The following is a 20095-nucleotide window of genomic DNA, read 5'->3' on the forward strand; positions in this document are numbered from 1 at the left end:
CTTTCCTTTCTCCAGTGTCTTGTCTTTTCAGACTCCCTCCTGGGGTCATCCCCCACGTAAGCCACCCGCTCTCATGTCCCTGTCCCATGGTCTGCTTTGGGGAGCCTGCGCAAGCGAGGACTTGACGTCTTACCGCGTGACAGGCTCCGCTTCCCCAGACAGATGGAACTTCCGGAGGCAGGGCAGGGGCTCTGCGCCCAGGGTGCCTCCCCGGGCTCCCCAAGCATCGTGCCAGCAGCCGAATCTCCTCCTGCAGAGCGTGCTCGGTCACACCCAGGAGCAGCTGATGCGAAGGGTGGCCCCCCTTTATGGAGAGCGAGAGCCGTGCAGCCGCCACCGACCTGGGAGTGCCTTCTCTCCCCTTCCCTCGTCTAAGGCTCGCAGCCACCCTAGCCCGGCTCCTCCGTGGGAAAACCCAAGCCTGTGCTCGCCCACATCCGCCAGCTGCTCAACGGCAGAGCTGTACCAGCGAGGGGTCTGTGTTCCTGACCCCGGGCCACTTACGAGGGGGATGAGTGGGACCCGGCAGGAGGTGACAGAGAGAGGCTACCTACGTGTGTCACTGCCTTGATGACGTGCCTCCCCCAATTCCTCCAGCCCTCCAGGTGCCACGGTGGGGACGTGGTCCCTGGGAGTCGCCCTCAGGTATCTGGAGCCTGGAAAGCAGTAGCAACTCTTGAGTGATCAAGAGCTGACCGGCCACTAGAGAATACGTGCCCTTCAGGAATCGGGACTAGGGATGGCAGCAGCTGGAAGCCCAGAGGCGGGCGAGGACCGTAAGGGACAGCTCTCCCCGGGCCTCCCCATCAGGGGACACTGGCCCTGGGGCAGACGGAGGGGGTGGGAGCAGGAAGGTAGGTGGAGATGGGGAGAGGCGCTGGGAAGCTGCAGGAAGGGCCCTCAGCGGCCACCCTCCTGCTTCTGCGCCCCCAGCAGTCCCGGTACCTGGGTTCCCGGCTTCAGGGACGGCACGAGGTCTTTGAGCATCTTGGCTTCGGAGACAGTGACTCCGCCCACCACGAAGAGGATCAGCAGAGGGTGGTCGCTGGGATGAGGCCGGCTCACCTGCAGAACAAAGCGGGGTGGGCTCCAGCGGCTGGGTCGGGGCAGAGAGCGCCGTGCGGCCGGGCGTCCTGTCCCCGTCCCTCCGGGGCCCCCAGGGCTGCCACCCCCTACTGCAGCCGGCGTGAACAACCCGTACCCCGTCACCTCATGATACCCCTTGGATGGTTTTATGGAAAGAAACGCTGAGGTCGAGGGGCAACTGCTTATTCCCTCCCTGGCCGCCTTCAGGTCGGAGCACAAGCAGGCCCCTTACTCGTTACGGAGCTCGTCCTTCCGGGAGCTTGCCACAGCCTGTGGTTATCGGACTTGGTCGTCCGTTCGTTGTCCCCTTGGCCGTCTCCGCTTCCAGAACCCGGGATCTGGCTCACTGCTGAACTCTCGGCTGACCTCGTGCAGTTTCTGGCACCCAGGAGGTGCCCAGTAAATGTCTGTGGGATGGATGGACGGCCAGAGCCCGAGGGAGCTGGCGGTGGAGGGGTAAAGACACGCACGAGCCGAGCACCTGCCCGGGGAGCCCATGTCCAGGGCAGATGTCGCACCCTCGCCCTCTCGCGAGCCAACCTTAGCTGAGCGCCTCACCGCGTGGGATGGCCCACCTGACGTCGTGGAGCATCACCCCGAGGCCCTGTGATGTCCTATATGCTAACGGGAGAATGACTCACAGAACCCCTCAGGAAGTGGCAAAATGACCAACACTCAGGGACTAACCGAAGGCCACAGAGGGAGGTTCTGAAGACCGTGTGCTCCGAGCCCTACCTGAAGCCGGCGCGGGTCTGGCAGCGTGGGCGAGAACCCAAGTTCTTGGGGCAGGTGGAAGCCCGCGGGGTGGACCGGGCTGGGGCGCAGCCAGGACACAGCTCGCAGGGCATCACGGCAGGGAGCGCGGTGCCAGCTCCCCTACGCGGTGGGCCCAACAGGCTGTGACGCCGCCGAGGCAGGGTCCCCAAAGGCGGGGACTGTGTCCGCTCAGTCACACTCACACCCAAACCATCTTCCCACACAGACGGACCCCGGGGGGGGGGCAGCGGGCCCAGGGCAAGCCCTTTCTCCTGGCCCTGCTCCAACTCCCTGCTCAGCTGGGTTCCTCTGGCTTCCTTGCCCCAGCATACCCAATTTTCAACATCTTATTTTTAAAATACTTAGAAAGGTAATAGATTCGGTGTTTCCCATTATAGAAGTTACTCTTTGGCTTCTGGAGAAGGAACTCAGAACGGAAAAAAAGGAAGGAGGAAGGGAGAGAGGGAGAGAAGGAAAGAGAGATGGTGTGTGTGTGTGTGTGTGGGGGGGGGGGATCGAGACCGAGATCTAACCTTCTCCAAAACAGGTCGTGGTGAATCCTGGAAACTGTGATCTTTAGGAAAAGACTGACTCCTCATTCCCCTCCAGCTCCTTGCCCTCTAGCTCCCCTTCCCCGGGATTGCATCTGTTGGCTGCTTTCTTCCAAGTCACGGGACACACACCCGGGACAATCCTGCTTGCGTCCCACTATGCCCCCGGACTAGCTGTCACCGAAGTCACCACGGCCATCCTGTGTAGGGTCAGTGAACACTGCTTTGTCTTCATTTAACGGGTTATTTCCATGGCATCTGTCACAGTTGGCGACACCTGCCTGGCTACTCCAGCAGCACTCTCCGCGGGTTGTTCCCTCTACCTTTCTCATTGTTTCTTCTCACATTTCTTCACAGGTTCCTTTCCTTGGTCTGTCCCTTAAAAGTCCATGCTCCTTAGGGGCTCTATCTTTGGCCCCCGGCCCTTCTCACTCAATACATCATCCCCGAAGGATCTCACCTACTCACTCGCCTTCAACAATCTTTTCTATCCTTCCCAAATCTATGTCTTTAGCTCCAACACCTCTACTGAGTTCCTATGGACATGCCCACCTGGCTGTCCCCAGGACCCCTACACTCAACAGGTTCCAAATTGGATGCATGATCTTGCCACGACTATTCCCCATGTTGAATTTCTTCTTCCTTCCTTCCTTCCTTCCTTCCTTCCTTCCTTCCTTCCTTCCTTCCTTCCTTCCCTCCTTCCTAGATTTTATTTATTTATTCATGAGAGACACAGAAAGAGGCAGAGACACAGGCAGAGAGAGATGCAGGCTCCATGCAGGGAGCCCAATGTGGGACTCGATCCCGGGACCCCAGGATCACAACCTGAGCCACAGGCAGATGCTCAACCCCTGAGCCACCCAGGCGCCCCTCATGTTGACTTTCTAACGGCATCACCATCCTCACAGAGCCCTGAGCCAGACGCCTGACAGTCACCTTGGACTTTGCTCCCTTTCATTTCCCAGGTCAAGCCTGTTCATTGTAACCCCCCTTCCCCCAAATTTGTGGACCTCTCCTTGAGATCTCCCACTGTCCCTATTCCGGCCAGGCTCTCATTCTGTCTTCCCCAGATGACTGGCACAGCCTCCTGGGTTATCTCCCTGTGCTGGTCTGGCCGTCCCCCATCCGTTGTCCTCGTTGAGGTTTTCTAAAATGCAAACGTTTCTTGTCACCTACGGTGAGCACTCTCCTAAATATTCCTGCGCATTATCTTATTCAATCCTCAAAATAGCTTCTGGAGGCAAACACAACCATGGCTGCATTTTGCAGGTGGCGAGTTTCAAGTTTTCACACCATAACTCAGTTGTGACACGAGGGGCCAAGCTCCGGAGGCCACACTCTGAAACACTCCTCAGCTCCTTTGCGTGCTTGCTCCCTCCGTGAGTCTTTGGGGACGAAGCTGGAACTCCTTACCTTGGCATCCAGGGCTGTCTCAGCGTGGCTTTGCTTCATGTCTCTATCTCCACCTTCTACGCCCACTGTTAGCTGGAGCCATTCCTGAGAATTTGAGCCATGCCCGACTGCAGGGTACGTGGGGTGTTTGAATGTTATTGAACATTTGCACTGAAAATGCATTTATCACAGTGTTCTGTTTGGTTTACTTTCACAAAGTAAACGAAGCCATCAAGAAACAGGAAGCTGGCACCCTGGAGCCCCTCACGCCCCACCCTGGTCACGACCTCACCAAGGGTAACTACCACCCGGACTTCCGATACTCGACGTTGTACTTTGCTCTTTCCCCCTCTCTCTGAACCCTGGAGAAGCTCCATGTTAGTGGGAAAGATCCGTGACCCACAGGCCCCGGTTGGGACCACACCAGTGTGCTCTGGCCTCTGTCCGTGCCCTGGTCCTGCAGTTATTCAACAGTTAAAGCCCCCCTTCTCCTCTGAAGAGGTGTCTCTCACCATCTCGGGACCCGCAGCCGACCACACCTCCGCCGTGGCCCTTGTCAAACTGCTCTGCTGCCCGGATACACCTGCCTGTCTCCTCTTCTAGACTCTGGGCTACTGAAAGGGAAGCACAGATCGTATTTATCTTGGGATTCTGGTATTTCGGGCATTGAGCACAGACCCTGCTTACAGTAAACTTTGTCCAAATGTTGTGTGAATAAAAATAAATGGATGGACAAATGAGTAAGACCCACGGGCCAACTGGAGATGCGCTTCCTTTCCTTAGGGATCTTTGAGAAAGTCTTTCTTTGCTTCCAGTGTGATTTATACTGGCTGAGTCGCTAACCCGAGGTTCCTCCCAGCCCTGCAGATCACTTTCTCCCTCAATCCTGGAACCGAAACACAGCTGCCTTCAGAACTTCAAGTGGTACAGTCTGTTCCCAAAGACACGTGCTTCCTGGAAGAGCCTGGGCTCTGAAGCGCACTGCGAGGATCCTGGGAGGATGTCCTGAGAGATGAAGAGGAGGCAAAGAGCAGTAACAACAAGGAGCAGGCCCCTGGGGCCAAGGAGCTGGGGGCATGTTGGGGTTGGCACAAATAAAAGGGTCCCCCTCATGTGCACTGCCATTTGCTCTTTTGGTTTCTGTTCAGATTTATGTTTTGATACCGGACTTTCCTTCTAGAACATGTCAAGTGGGCAGGCCCTTGGGAGGCGGAATCCCTTAACGTCTCTTCCAGCAGAGTAACACGTTCCCTGTAGTTGCCCCCACCCCCCGGCTGCAACCTGGGGGTCTGCGAGTTCACAGTGTGAGGCACCTTGGGGATGAAGGAGGTGAGCGCTGTTCGTGCCATCACAGGTGCCCAGATGAATGAAGCGAGTCAGACTCCCCGCTCTTCCACCTTCCGGGCCTTCGCTGGCTGGGATGTCAGGCGCGGGTTCCGGTCAGAGAGGGTGGCTTCTCTCCCCGCGCCGCCCAGCCCAGCCTCTGAAGCTCAGGCTGTGGGAACCTTCTGTGCAGCCGTGGGCGCCCCGAGGCTCCCTGATGGCCTGACTGGTTCGGACGGACACGGTGTCCTCTGGCCCCGTCCAGGAGTCCCGGGAATCCCACTGCACGTGTGACTCCTGTGCTGTGTCCCCAGCACAGGCAGGGCCGGGCCCCCATCCTCCAGCCCTGGAGAACGGAGACAGCGCAACAGGAGCTCAGGCCTCAACGCACCCTTGGCCCTGGGAACAGCTGTACCGACTCTGAAGGTGGCCCGGCGACGGCTTTTCTCCCTAAAGAAACTAGGAGCACGGCCACTGCCACCAAACAGCGCGTGTCCAGCGTGGCGCTTCTTACTCAGTCATTCATCCGTCCACAATACGTAAGTGAGCAGCGGCTGAGGGCGGCCGGCTCTGGGCCTCAGTGGTGTCGGGGACGCCGCAGCGGACGGACGACACCCCCTGCTGGGGTGGCGCTTCTCTCTCGGTCACGGTCACGGTCACGGAGAATGACAAAGTCCCCGAGCACACAGGTAAGAGAGCGCGCGGGGGACAGGCAGCAGGGGCTGGGGCGGGCATGACCCGAGGAGGGAGCATCAGGGCGACTCTGCAAGTAGGCGACGCTCTCAGCTCGGGTCCGCAGATGGGGACGGGGCGCGCCGAGGGGCCTCTGGTCCCAAGTCCCCCAGTCGGTTACCTGGAGGGCCCAGCCCGACATCCAGGCCCGTCCACCGCAGCCGGCTGTCATCTCCTCCGGCCGGGCTCCTCTTTCTCTAGCAGCTCCGGGCAGTTAGCAGGCCCCTGGGGGACCCCTCACGGAGTTGCCCGCGCCGCTCTGTGTTCCGCTCCACCTCCCTGCCCCATCGGCTGCGGTGCAGTTTCTCTTTCTGGAAACTTCCCCCTCCTTCGTCAGAGCCTCCTCAGCATCTCTCCTGTGTCCCTGGACTCTCCTGGGAGGTCGGCTTGCTTGACCTGCCCCACGCCGGGTCCCCGACGGCTCGGACTCTGGGCCCTGCTCTGCTCTTGAGCTCCAGACGGTGGCCCAGCCGCTGCCCGTGGCCCTCGGCTCCCTTGTGCCACGGCCCCAGATGGCGCCGCTGGCCCCCAGGCCGTGCCGAGCTGCAGAGCTAAGCTCTCCAGTCAGTGATCTCACTCTCCATTCCTGCTTCTCAGTCCGAGAGAATGTTGACGCCGGTCACCCAGTCACCCCACGCCAGGCGAATGACCCCAGACGGTGTCCTCTCATTGGTGTCCACATCCAAGCAACCGCCGGTCCTGTGGGACCTGCCAGCACTGCGTCTGGGCCCTGCTTGAGCTCTGGATCTCCTCACCGCACCGGCCTGGCGCCGCTCTGGCCACGCTGCCCCCCCACGCGCCACTCTCAGGGCCACCTCCCTAACATACAAACCGGTCATACATTCCTAACAACCATTCAAGGGCACCTCGGCGTTTTGGTCAAGGTTTCCACGTCCAGCCCGGCCTCATCTGGCTTTTGCTTCTCTCTTTGTCCTCCTATGCTTCCATTCCCTACGTTTGTCCTCGGCCCCAGCCTTTGGGAACTACCTGTAACTCCTTCGGGGGACCAGGCCTGGGTCCCCCGTTGCTAAGTCCTGCTGCCCCGCCGGCACTGCGCTCTCCTGGGAGCTCTCTCCGGCTCACGGCCTGGCTCCCCCTCCTCCGTGCCCTTCCGTCTGGCCTGGCACACGGCTTCTCGCTCCTGCCCACGGTCCTCCGTGTTCCTGTCCGTCTCCCTAGCTAGCTGCGTGCCACACAAGGTGAGCTCAGCCGTGGCAGGTGGGGCACCTCGTTGGTCTCTGGGTCTTCCCTGCCCACCACCGTGGCGAGCGCACAGAAGAGGCCCTCAGCGGCCCCGCGCAGGCAGACAAGGTCCGTAGGCTGCCGAACCAAGTTTCTTTGCTTAATGAATCCTGCCGTGACAATCCACCTCACTAGACCTTACGGGTCGTATTCAGCTGGGGTTAGACACGCATCAAGCCTTACCTCACGGGATGAAGCACAGTTATAGGGAGAAGAAAATAGAAACAGTGGCTGTGGCATCGCTGCCCTGCCCCGTCGGCCTGGACGGCCAAAGGCATAGTCAGGCCGAGCGCAGATTGTGTTTTCCAAGAGTGTCGCAAACAGGAATCCCAGGACGTGCGCTGATTTACTCAAGAGACACCAAATGCTGACATGCTTTCTTCTCGTCAGAAATGCCATTACGTATAAGGGACCTGGGCCAACCAGTCACCTCTCTGGCTTGTTTTCTTACGTAAACGATGAAGAGCTGGATTAGATGATCCGCAGGCACGTCTCACTCTTACTACAGTCCAAGGACCTGACAGCAAATATTGCCTGAGGCTCGTTGTTTTTGCCTTCATCGCCATGGCTTCCTTCACCCCTGGCTGTAGGCATGCCTGTGTCTGTCTGTCCAACCTGCACGTGAATGGCCTCCTTTACACTCACGGTTGTGGGGTGGGCTCCCAACGGTGATGTGGGGGCATGTGATCCTGCCCCTCAGCCACAGTTGACTGGCTCGGGGCAGGGCCGCTGACCTAGGTTGGGCCAATTCGAGACACTTCCATGGGAGTCAAGACTTGACCTAAGATAGATGAGGTTCGGGCAAAGAACCGAAGGCTGTGGCATCGCTACCCAGCCACTCATTCAACTGCCGCTTACAGAGCACCTGCTCTACGCTGGCCGCTGTTGTGCGCATCTTGTGCAGGCCAGAGCAAGTCCCAAAGAACTGCTGGGTTTCCTGATGGCTTCCCAGCTCTCAGTCCCAATCCTTGCTGCCCGCCATACTGCTGTCCCGAGGTCCCCGAGACCCTCCTTGGTCTTCACCATAAATGGTCCACAATAGATCATAACGTCGTGCACTTGGTTGGCACCTTTACCGCAAACTGAAAGAGTTTCGATTCTGTTCCCCTCTCACTACCAGCTTCTCAGGGCCTGCCGAGCAGCAGCTTCATCTCCCCTCATGCACCCAAGGTGAGGGAGCTCTCGTATCAATTCAGAGAAGGGTCCAGAGGCAAGAGCCTGGTCTTCTTTGAGTCTTTTGCACAAATCTTTTATTTTTCCCCAATTAAGCATGGCCACATAGGAAATGGACAGGAACAAACCAAAACCTTCTTAAAAAATACGTATAAAAGGAGGTGAAAGGGCCTCACGCAATTTCATTAGATAAAACCCACCCTCCTCATGCCAATTCCAGCAGAGAAAACATCTTGACAAATCATGTCCTTTAGTCAAAACAAGCAGGGGGCCAAACACATGGAGTAGATATAAAATATATTATTTTCAGGAGACCGAAACCCAAACCACACATTCCAGAGATGCATTTTAAAAGTGCTGCCCATTAGACATGCTAGTTCTAAATTAAATTAACGTTGAAGCGAGAAGGGGTAAGGTATGTTTCGATTTATTTATGAGATCACTATCACGCTTTCCTGTAAGGAGATCAAGGTGCTCCGTGCAGAAAGAAGCCTCTTGGAGAAATGCTTGGTTCTTTGAAGAATGTCAGGTTCTTCCAAAGCTGTTTCTCTCCAGTTCAAGAGCCACCCCCAACCCCCGAGAAGGGCACTGCCCTTTGAAGCCCACAGTTGCTTGTGGCTAAACACAAGTCTATCCTCCACGTGAGGAGTGCATGTAGCTGATGGAAACACTGTCCCGGAACCGTCTTGTGGCCTCACTCACTTTTCTCCCCAGCCTGTCTGCTCCACCTTCCAGGGCCTGGCACACTGAGCCTGCCAGAGCAAAGTCCTGCAGTGTCTCATCACGCAGGAAGGCTTTGTTTTGTTTTTGTTTGGTTGGTTGGTTTTGAGATTATATTGCTAAAAAAAAAAAAAAAAAAAAAAAAAAAAATTATGGCAGACAGGCAGGTCTCTCATTACTGAAGGCTTTCTGGGAGGTTTGTTTTGAAACCAGGTCAGGAGCATGAGTGAATTTTCTGTCCCCTAGACTGGGGGGAAAACTCTTAGAATTAGCCACACACCGCCCTGTCAGGCTGCACAGCCAGGTACGTGGTTCAGGCCGAGTGAGCGCAGACTGTGTTTCCCAAGAGTGGCCACGACAAACATTTCTGCTCCTCCTGCACTTGCTCCCTTTCCAAGAGGAAGAGAGCAAGTCGTCTCTCTTCAAACCCTAGTGGGTATGTGACTGCTTCAACAGAGCACCGTGGAGAGCATGCTGCATGACCTCTGAGGCTTCCATCTGGCTCCTCCTAGGACGCTCGCCCCTGAATGCAGCCGCCGTGCTGGGAGGAAGCTCAGGCCGGTGGAGAGGAACTGTGTCCCTTAGCTCACAGGCCAGGCTGGGCCACCGGCTGATGGTCAGCGCGCCACCTTGAAAGCGAATCCTTTCCTGTCGAGATCTGCCCAGAGTGCAGAGTCATAAACAAAATCAGTGATCGACGGTATGTCAGGTCAGTGTTTTGGGATGGCTTGTTACGCAGCAAGAGATAACCAGAACAGGTGGGGATGGAAGGCTTCTCTGGACAGTCTTTATAGAGGAAAGCCCATTAGCGCAACGTGGGAAGGAGATGATAACAAGCAGTAGTAGGATGCAAGTGACGTTCCCACTTACTAAAGGCAAAATCCAGTGGCCTCGACTTCCCTCTCACAGAGCTTTGGTTTGGTGCAGAGAATCTCGGATACGTGTCTTGCATCCTCTTCTCTCCATGGGCCTTAAAGAAGAATAGAAGACACGCTCTCCTGGTGGCTTCCCTCCAGCTCAAAGACATCGCTCCTTGGGAACTCACAGTTATCCCTCGAAGCCCTACTGACTGTTCCTCTTTACATTTATCCATTTATTTTGTTCAAGCCCTGAACACATGAGCCAGAGGTAATGCTCCTTTACAAGTTCTATGGTGTGGTAGGAAGAGCCAGCCACGGAAGCCCAGGTAGCTAGAGACTGAAACGACTCTCCGCTGGGGTGCTGGGGTGGGGAGGGCTCTGTGGCCAGCCCACCGAGACACTTCCCACCCCCTGCAGGCAGATGACATCCTCTGGCAATTGAGAGCAGATGCCTGGCAGCTGGGGGCTGAGGGATGGATTCTGACAGCTGCCTGGAAGACACAAATTCCCCCCTTTTCCTGAAATGCATTACTTGGAAACCTCCTTTGGAGATCTGCCTCAAGGGGCCAGGGCATTTCTTCACAAGCTCTAACTCCAGGGATATGAAGGCAGAGACACACAGCAGCCCAGGATGGCTCCAAACACCATCCTGGGCAAAACCCTCCTAAGGACAGTGAAGCTTCTGATCAGGGAAAGAGCTGCAGAAAACACTCTGCAGAGTGTAAAAGGATTAATTTAAAAATGTGACGTGTCACGATTCACAAAACAGTACCGGAAAACGCAGGCTGGTGGGTTCCGACAGGGGAGGCTCCACATTGGCTGGACACCTGCAAAGTCCATCGGCCTGTTAAGGGGACTGTCCCCTCGGAAGGAAGCAATTTCATTGGTTGCTTCATCCAGTGTTTCCCGGACATATTTGGTCACTGGATCCTTTTTTGCTAGGAAACAGCAGTGTCTGTGGCACACGGTTGGACAGGAGCGGGTCGGAGGCCTCACCTTGCCTGGACTGTGCCTCTCTGCACCTGGGAGCGTGTGCGGTGAGTGGAGTGCAGGCCTGAGCCTTCACCGGGCCCCTGGCTGACGGTGAAGGCAGCAGCCTGAGCGGGGAAGCACGTGTGGCCTGTTGGGCTACCCCAGGCCTCGCTGGCCAGGGCCTGAAAGTCCACACTTGTTATTATAGTCGCACCCTAGGGCGAAGCCCAAGCCTGGGAAGGAAGGAAGAGGGTGTTCAAGTGGAGAAGGCTTTGGAGACCATGTCTAGCCTGGAAGTTTCTATACAATGTAGCCACCATGAAGGGCTCCCAGACACCTCAGGCTTCCATTCAACACAGAAGCCCCCACACGCTTTTAAGAAGCTGATCTGTAATACATTATTTACCAAAAAAAAAAAAAAAAAAAAGGAAGGGGAACATCCAGCAGCCACTTGACTTGCTAACCAGAGACAGCAGGAAGGAGACCCGCCCCCCTCCCCCCCAAGCCGGTTTACTGCTTTGTCTCGAGTTTGATTGTCTGCCTTCTGTCCTCTGGCTTTTCCAGGGGACCAGTTTTCCTGGCATATGCATTTACCGAACTCTGAAAGGCCAGATCTTCTATGTAGATTAATTCATGATTTCAAAGACGCTTTGAAGTAGGCAAAACATTCTGTTATTTCCAAGAGTTATTACAACTGAAATCCTGGCATAGACTGGGAGGCCAGTCCATAATCTTGTTTAGATCCCTTTAAATTTAGAAACTTTATAGTGAGTTAAAAATAGATCTCATTTGTGTACTTTTCGTCCTTTCATCCCCAAGGCAAAGGCTGTTCCATCATTTTGACCTACACTTGATAGCAGCCAGGGGAAAGTCTAGCACATGTCACCTGGGAGCCCGCCGGGCTAAAACAAAAGTCATTTCCAAAGGGACCTGGGGGTGATGTTAGTCATATAACTAAGCAGAGTTATTCATTATTCTACAGAAGTTCTAGAATGAAGAGCAACAGACCATCATTAAGACCTGTGCATAGTGGGATCCCTGGGTGGCGCATCGGTTTAGCGCCTGCCTTTGGCCCAGGGCGCGATCCTGGGGATCCAGGATCGAATCCCACGTCGGGCTTCCGGTGCATGGAGCCTGCTTCTCCCTCTGCCTGTGTCTCTGCCTCTCTCTCTCTCTCTGTGTGTCACTATCATAAATAAATAAAAGTTAAAAAAAAAAAAAAAAAGACCTGTGAATAGTATGTGGATGAAGCCAGAATGTGGGTCTGGAGAAGAGTTTGCAGTAGTGCTATCCCAGGGGGCTTGCTTATGTCCTAATATATTGATTGAAAAAAAAAAAAGACCATGATGCTTAGGTCAAAGGAAGTCATATAAGTCTGGAAGGTCAGGCTGCTTAGAACCAAAGTTAAATATAGATTGCACCTGATTTCAGACGACCCAAAACACCGATGTTATCTTATAGGATCCTCACCAAGGTGAACGGGGTGCCAGCATTTTCATGCCCAGCAAAGAGAGCATTACAATCAGGATTACCTCTTCATGGTTACTTTACCTTCATAAACATGCTAAATCCAGTTTTAAGGAGATCAGTGAGGCCTGAAGACATGTGTTCAATATCCACTGGATCTGGCCTCTCAGGATTAAATATTTCTTCCACAACCTGCTTCAACAATGGCTTATAGGATGCCTGGAAAGACAAAATATTGTGCTGTGAGTAAAAGGGTTTGTTTGCTTTGTCTGGAGAGACGATAGCTTTATCTGCACCCAATGAAGCCAAACAAGTTTATTTTGACACTGAGCAGTGGCTATGATTCTGTGTGTATGAAAAGCCAACTATAACAACATTGGTTTTTTTTTTTTTTGAGTAAATCTCACCCTAATGCCCTAATGCTATTTTTTTTGTTTTTACCCCCTTCTGTAAGCAAATGTCTCTTACCGGGGCTATAATCCTAGTGGGACTACTTTTTTTTTTTTTTTTTTTTTTTTTGGTGGGACCACTTTTTAAAATCTGGGTTTAAGATGACGATTTTATAGATGAAGAAAACTGGAAAGCAAAGTATCGTCATTTGACACAGACATGAAGATGGTCTCCAGTTTTCCTCAACATTCTTAGAATTATGCTTCCCTCTGCTAGGAACTGGAATGTTTTCATAGGATGTATTGTCACGATCCAAGCCCAAAGCAATCCCTTCTTCCTCTATAGAGCTCAACTCCAAGTATGACTTGGCCAGAAAACAAAGCCAAGATGCCAAGCAGGAATCTGACCAAGGTCAGGGCTTAGAAAAAGCAGGCCACATGGTACCATAAGAATTTCAGTAGAATTAAGCTGATGTGGATTCGGTACAGCTCCTACGGTTTGATAAATGGTGCTACATCTATGCATGTTTAGATAATATTTGGAGGCAGCTGTTCCTGACCAGTGTACTTCCTGCGCATGGTCCCCACTCCTCGTGCCTTGTTCTCCTTCCTACCAAGCTCTTCCTCCCTCCCCATCAGCTGACTCACCCCTCCTCCCAGTCCCGTTGCTGTCTCTGCTCTCTGGTCCCATGGGGCACCCGAGTTTGGAACTGAAAGAAGGAGGGACGTCTCCTCTCCACACCCTCTGAGGATTATCACAGCCTCACAAAAGCCAGGTCCCAAGAGTCCTGCCCAGACGTTTTCAACTCTTTGCCTCTTTGCATTGGCTGAATCTGTGACCTGCCTCTAGCTAGTGTTGAGGCTATGGGGTGAACTGACTTCATCTGGCTTTCCTTACAGTCATTTTTTTTTTAACTCTTATTTCCCCTTTATTCCAACTTGCTTATTTAAAATATTTTAGAAATAAAGCAGGATATAAACCATCAAAATAACAAACAATTATTTAGAGGGTGCCTGGCTGGCTTGGTCGGAAGAATAGGTGACTCTTGATCTTGGGGTTGTAGGTTCGGGCCCCATGTGGCACCTAGAGATTGCTTAAAAATAAAACTGTAGAAAAACACAATTAAGGGTGCGTGGGTGGATTAGTGGGTGGCTTAGTCAGTTAAGCATCTGCCTTTGGCTCAGGTCCTGATCCCGGGGCCCTGGGATCCAGCCCTGTATCAGGCTCCCTGCTTGGGACGGGAGTCTGCTTCTTCCTCTCCCTCTGTCCCTCCCCCTGCTTGTGCTCTCTACCTTTCTCTCAAATAAAATCTTAAAAAAAAAAAAAAAGGGGATCCCTGGGTGGCGCAGCGGTTTGGCGCCTGCCTTTGGCCCAGGGCGCGATCCTGAAAACCCGGGATCGAATCCCACGTCGGGCTCCCGGTGCATGGAGCCTGCTTCTCCCTCTGCCTGTGTCTCTGCCTCTCTCTCTCTCTCTGTGTGACTATCATAAATTAAAAAAAATAAAGAAAGAAATAAAAAAAAATAAAATCTTAAAAAAAACCAAGACAAAATAACCCTCAACCCTCCCCCCCCCACAATTGTTTAGCTAGAATGTGCCTTTATGAGGGATAAGATGCAGGGAGAAACAGCAACTGTTCAGCTGAGAGGTGCAGCCCTCTTGTTTATTAGACCAACCGACTACTGCATCCCCAGAGATCTCCCAGGTAAATCTTCAAAAGACAGAAATTAAAAAAAAAAAAAAGGCAAATACTATGACTCAAACTTCCCCATGCTAAAGCTATACTAAGATAGATTTTTAAAATTTATCATATAGGCAAAAATGGAGAGGTTTGAAAGCATGCACTTTTGACGAGGCCGTGGGGGAAACAGACCCTCACATATATTGCTGGTGGGAGTGCAAATTGTTGCAATCAGCGTGGCGAGCAATGTGGCAGGCCTATCACAATGACAAGTGCATTTGGCCTGGCAATTCCACCTCTAGGAATCTGTCCTGTAAATATGTTAACCTATGCAGATGAGACCTATAAAAGGCCCTTTAGTGTTTGTCATAGCAGAAGACTGGAAACAACTCAAGGGCCCATCGGTAGGAGCAGTTTAATAAATGGGATCCCACCACAGGAACTGGCAAAAAGCAGGGTGCGGAATAAAGTGTGGGCGGAAAAAGCAAGGTGAGGAACAGTGTGTGTGCTGGGCTGGCATTCGTGTAACATGTGTCACCGGGGATTTGGAGGTCTGTATCTGCTGGACTGTACCAAAGAGAAATTGTGATGTGTTTACAGAGACGGCCGTGAGCAGTGATCGTGGACTGGAGGGCAGGACAAGGGACCACGGCGGGAGGAAGACTTCAATATATCGCTTTGCCAAAAACAGTTAAAACACCACTGCAAACAGCAAGAATGATCTTTTTTTTTTTAAACAATTGTTAAAAATTAAATTTTTTTTTAAATTTTTATTTATTTATTTATTTATTTATTTATTTATTTATGATAGTCACACACACACAGAGAGAGAGAGAGAAGCAGGCTCCATGCACCAGGAGCCCGATGTGGGATTCGATCCCGGGTCTCCAGGATCGCGCCCTGGGCCAAAGGCAGGCGCCAAACCGCTGCGCCACCCAGGGATCCCCCAAAATTAAATTTTTTATGCATGGATGAGACTGAAAATAAAGCACAGCAGAACATTAATTAGGGCTACCTCTAGGTTCTGGGACTCGGGGGCATTATTTTTTTTTTTTCCAAATTTTCTACAGTTCACAGGTGTACTTCTGGAATCCTAAAATAATCCAATAAATATTTTTGGCATTAAAGAAAACTGAGGTCGCGGAATGGCCTCTGACTTTTGTACATCATCTTCTCCGAGTAAGCGGTCTTGAGAGCCCCTCTATCATTTCAGCCTTTCTGGAGATTTACCCTCAATTTAAACTTTAATCCCTTTAAACTGCTCCCCAAAGAGAAGTCCTTTGGCCAATAGTCTGCTACCTTACCAGCATTGTTGTCAAATATCCATCGACTTCTTGCTTAGTAATAGAATCTATTTTTTTTAGGGAGGCACATTACCCGCTGGCTACAAGTCTGCACTCTCCAGCTTTCCTTGCAGCTGGGTACAGCCACATAACTAGGTTCTGGACAATGAGATATAAGCAAAAGAGCTTGAAAAATCTCCTTTTTCAAAAGGGAAGAGTTTACTCTTTTTCTTTCTCTGTTCCACTGCTTAGAACATGGAAGTGGGGCCCAAGGTGCCAGCAGCCACCATGGGAAACAGGGTCATTCCTTAGCGAGGCTGGAGCAGAGCGCTGGACGCAACCCAGGCTGGCGATGGCTGGTGGGGCTGCAGAACCACAACACAGACGGACTATAAAGCCACCTACTTCACATGCCAGCACAAACCCTCCTAAGTGTAAGCCATTATTTTTCAGATCTTTGTTACACATGGCAACTGAACGAAATTGTAACTGATACAAAGTGCAAAGGGAAGATAAGGAAATTTGGGGTGCCTGGGTGGCTAGAGCATCTAACTCTCGATCTCAGCTCAGGTCTTGATCTCAGGGTCATGAGTTCATGCCCTGTGATGGGCTGCACGCTGGCTACCCATGGGGCCCACTTAAAATAAATAAAAATAAAAATAAATTAAAAAGAAATAAATAAATGGCCAGGCCTTCCTTCCAGGAGCTTACACTTATTTATTTTATTAGCCTATATGCGGTTATATAGAGTAATGTGGAGCAGAACCCCACAGAATTACACTGAGGCTGTTGTGATTGAGAGAGGACAGAGAGTATGTCCCCCAACCTACAAAAAACACAACAAGGTTTGTTGCTGGCTATAGGATGTACTTCCTGCAAGGGAGAAGCGTGGTGATGGTAGGAGCTCAGACACAGGAAAAGTCTATAATCTGGCTAAAATACTAGACTTAGTACCTGCCCTGTGCAAGGAGCAGTAGGCTGGGGGTGGTGGGACTGTCCTCCCCAGGGCGGTGCGGGCAGGGGAAAGCAGGAAGTGTGGAGGGACTGGGGATCTTGCCCCCTGCCCTGCTCCACTTTCTGCTAAGCTCTGGGCAACGAAGCACCCAGCACAAAATACCCACCAAGCTGGGGTTCCCCTTGGGGGTGATCAGAGATTTGGAAGGGCCAGTCCCTTAATCCCTTCATTCTTGGGATTTTATCATCATTGTGCCACTGGAGAAGGTTGTAAATCTTTTTTATTTTATTTTTTTGAGGTTTTCTACAATTTTATTTGTAAAACAGAGAGCTAGACCTCTAAGATAAGATCCAGCTCAAACAACTTGGAAATACCTTGAACTTTGTTTTATTTTATTTATTTATTTATTTATTTTAATAATAAATTTATTTTTTATTGGTGTTCAATTTGCCAACATACAGAATAACACCCAGTGCTCATCCCGTCAAGTGCCCCCTCAGTGCCCGTCACCCAGTCACCCCCACCGCCCGCCCTCCTCCCCTTCCACCACCCCTAGTTCATTTCCCAGAGTTAGGAGTCTTCATGTTCTGTCTCCCTTTCTATTTTATTTTATTTTCAAGTAGGTAGGTAACATTTATTTAGAGCGGGAAAAGAAATTACAACTTCGACACGGAAAACAACAGATCACAAACACATCACATAATCCAGAACAATAACATCAATGCTTTCATTAATTAATTGCCTGACCCAGCTCCGTGATACTCATTTCTTAGATTGCTTGGCTGCACTCTGTCTGATTATCTTTTCACTGGACAGCAATTTTGAAAAAATCATTTTCTATAGAGATGTGATAGTGATGAAGCTATCGTGTCTCAACTCCAAACCCTGTCTCCTGTACTTAGTTCTGCGATGCTGGCCGGGACTCAGCAAACCATACATGCTTTGCCAACCAGACCTTGTAGACTCTGCTGACAGGGGCCACTAGAGGGATATAGTGGAGGCAGGAAGCCCAATGGGGAACATGCTCTTCCCGGCTTGTTCCCACCACATCACCCCGGCACTGGCTCCTCACCACTGGACGCCGTCCCTTCTCTTGACTTTGAAGTCATAGCATCCAATAAATTATCTTTCTCGTTAAAGCCAGTCTGAACTTTTTTCTGTTATTTTCTATTTTTACTTATAATCAAAAGTACACTAAACCTTATATTTTATTAAAGAGACATCGACAGGTTTTTCCCACTTCAATATACAGAAGAAGACCTCTAATTCTTTACTAAAACAACAAAGCACAGCAGAACGAAATAATCGTCCATTTCAAGAGCACAGATTGGGAAAAGCTTTCTCAGGCATAAAAGTAGTACTGGCCTCACGACTTCTTAGCAAACACATTTCTTAGTTTTTCCAATTAGGGTTTTTAATGATGAGAACCCTTGGCTCCTTCCTCTCAGCCACTTTGGTTGGATCGCTTTGTGTCCTGAATCATGTCCCTGAAATCTGATTGGAATGCACTGCTTCAGCAATGGCTTCTTAGCTGGAAACCCTCCGACTGTCCTGGAATTTCCCATTTAGCCAAAAGCCACCCACTTCTCAGCAAAGGATCACGCAGAAGGTGGTGATTGGGGAGGCCCATGTCCCCCCCTAGTGCTCTGCGTAACGTTTTCCTTATGTGTTAGGGAGGGATGGAGGGGGGATCAGCTTGTGGTTTACTCCAACATTAAGAGAGTTGGGCGAGTAATTTAATTTTCCTAATCAAATGTTCTCTGTCAGTTCACCTTTGGGGGGTAGGGAGGTGAGGAATTAAAAACACAAGCAAATTTGTTCTTTCCTTTTCTTGTTGGTCATTTATTCCTCGCTTACATCACATCCGGTGTGTGTTGACCATGGGAGGGGGGGTGTCTCTGGCCCGCACCCCCATACAGTACCCAGGCTCCTTCTATCCGGTGGCTCCACCATCTAGGGCACTCGAATTCCACACGGAAGCTTTTGCACCTCATCCGCAGATGATGAAAGGGGGAGAGCGTGGAGGATTTCCAGAGAGATTTTATGGGCTCAGCCTGAAAGCGATCTGTACCACTTCTACCCATTGTTCATTGGCCAGAGTTAGTCACAAACCTACACTTGCCCAAAAAGGCATCTGGAAATTGTGGTCTAACTGTGCCCAGGAGGACAAGGAAAATGGGAGTCTGGGGAACATATGGATTGTCTCTGCCACAGCCACACCGTAGAGTCTGCATTGAAACATTAATATGATTATTTCCTTAAGTGGCAAGTTGCATGTTATAGGCAAAGGATTATTAGACCCTTTTCCCTTCTTCTGCGTAAGAATTTGACCTTTGGTTAACTTTCCAGCTCTGTTTCCCTGGAAACCTGATAAGAGAAGAATGTCAAACTGTAGCCAGGCAAGATGGCTTATGATAAAAATGACCCCTGCTTAAGTAAATTGCATTAGACTAGAGAGAGCTTTAAATATTGGACAGAAAGCCAGAGCTTTGGGCTTTAATGACTCTTGCATAGCTGGGCATGTCCCTTGGAGGAACGCTGGAAGCTACGTCCGTGGAATTGTTCTAGAAAAACTGGCTCCTATAGGATATGAAGTTTTTAAGCCAGGAGACTCCCACCCCCAACCCTCCCCCACGAATGAGTCTAGTTCTCTCACTTCTGAGTTGTTAGCTTGGGACCTAAGTCAAGGAACTCCTGGGTAACTGCATGGACTACTCCGTGAGCGGTCTCGAGGACTAGAAAGAAAATGCCTGCTGCTTGCTCGTGGCTAGCTCTGTTCCTGTCCCAGGCAGACTGGTGCCAAGTGGGGGCTTTGACCACACAGCCAACTAATCCATTAGGCACAGAAGGCACAGTGCCTAGAGCCCACAAGACTCTTATGGGCCTGCGGAAATGTATTAGTTTAAGATCAGAAGGAAAAAAAAAATGAACTTTTAAGTCAAAGATAATGTTTTGATATATAATATTGTCTCTGTACCAATGCAATTGTACAATATAATTTTTAATTTTTTTTTAATGGAGGAAGGGGTCTATAAAGGCAAAATGAGTAGGACCATGAAAATCATAATGTGGCCCTTTACGACAGTCTCATGAGGATAGCCTGAAGGTTTGGTAGAGCCTAACGAGGTCCCTGGTTGGTATTATATGTGAAAAAGTTCAAAAAGAGATTGATCTTTTACCAGAAACTCTCTTTTTCCTTTAAATGGCCAGTATCCCTTCCAGAACAAACTAGGCTTTTAAAAATAACTATATTTAATCAAACTATGAAGAACAGAATATTTGTGTCTATGTCTCTGGTTACTCTTTTTGTGGTGGATACGAGATGATGGTAGGCCTAAAAGATTCTTTTATTGACCTGATTCTAGCTCTTGAACAGAGGTATCAAGTACAGCAGCAGTTTCTGACATTCTACGCAAGTCAGAGACAGTTTCTAGAAACTAGTCTAACTCCAACATCTTCCTGAATTTGGCGCAGCTTCATGATGGCCCAGGATAATCAGTTTCCAAGAAAAT

General features: G+C 51.0%; 1 protein-coding gene across 4 annotated transcripts in view; it reads right to left on the minus strand.

The window, feature by feature from the left end:
- SCFD2 (sec1 family domain containing 2) overlaps nucleotides 1-20095 on the minus strand; it is a 413781-nt gene that overhangs the window by 10275 nt on the left and 383411 nt on the right. For 2 of the 4 annotated variants that reach the window (XR_013352219.1, XM_077847997.1), the window contains exons 7-8: nucleotides 12359-12493; nucleotides 946-1065 (exon numbers count right to left, since the gene is read on the minus strand). Coding sequence is in view for 1 of the 4 variants with exons in the window: in XM_077847997.1 (XP_077704123.1) it covers nucleotides 946-1065; nucleotides 12359-12493 (255 nt within the window). In the remaining 3 variants the exon portion in view is untranslated. Of the gene's footprint in view, nucleotides 1-133; nucleotides 251-554; nucleotides 657-945; nucleotides 1066-12358; nucleotides 12494-20095 lie in introns of all 4 variants that reach the window. The other 2 variants (XR_013352221.1, XR_013352220.1) reach the window with 2 other exon arrangements.

The sequence above is a fragment of the Canis aureus genome, chromosome 14 (genome assembly GCF_053574225.1).
Source record: "Canis aureus isolate CA01 chromosome 14, VMU_Caureus_v.1.0, whole genome shotgun sequence".
NCBI lineage: Eukaryota > Metazoa > Chordata > Mammalia > Carnivora > Canidae > Canis > Canis aureus.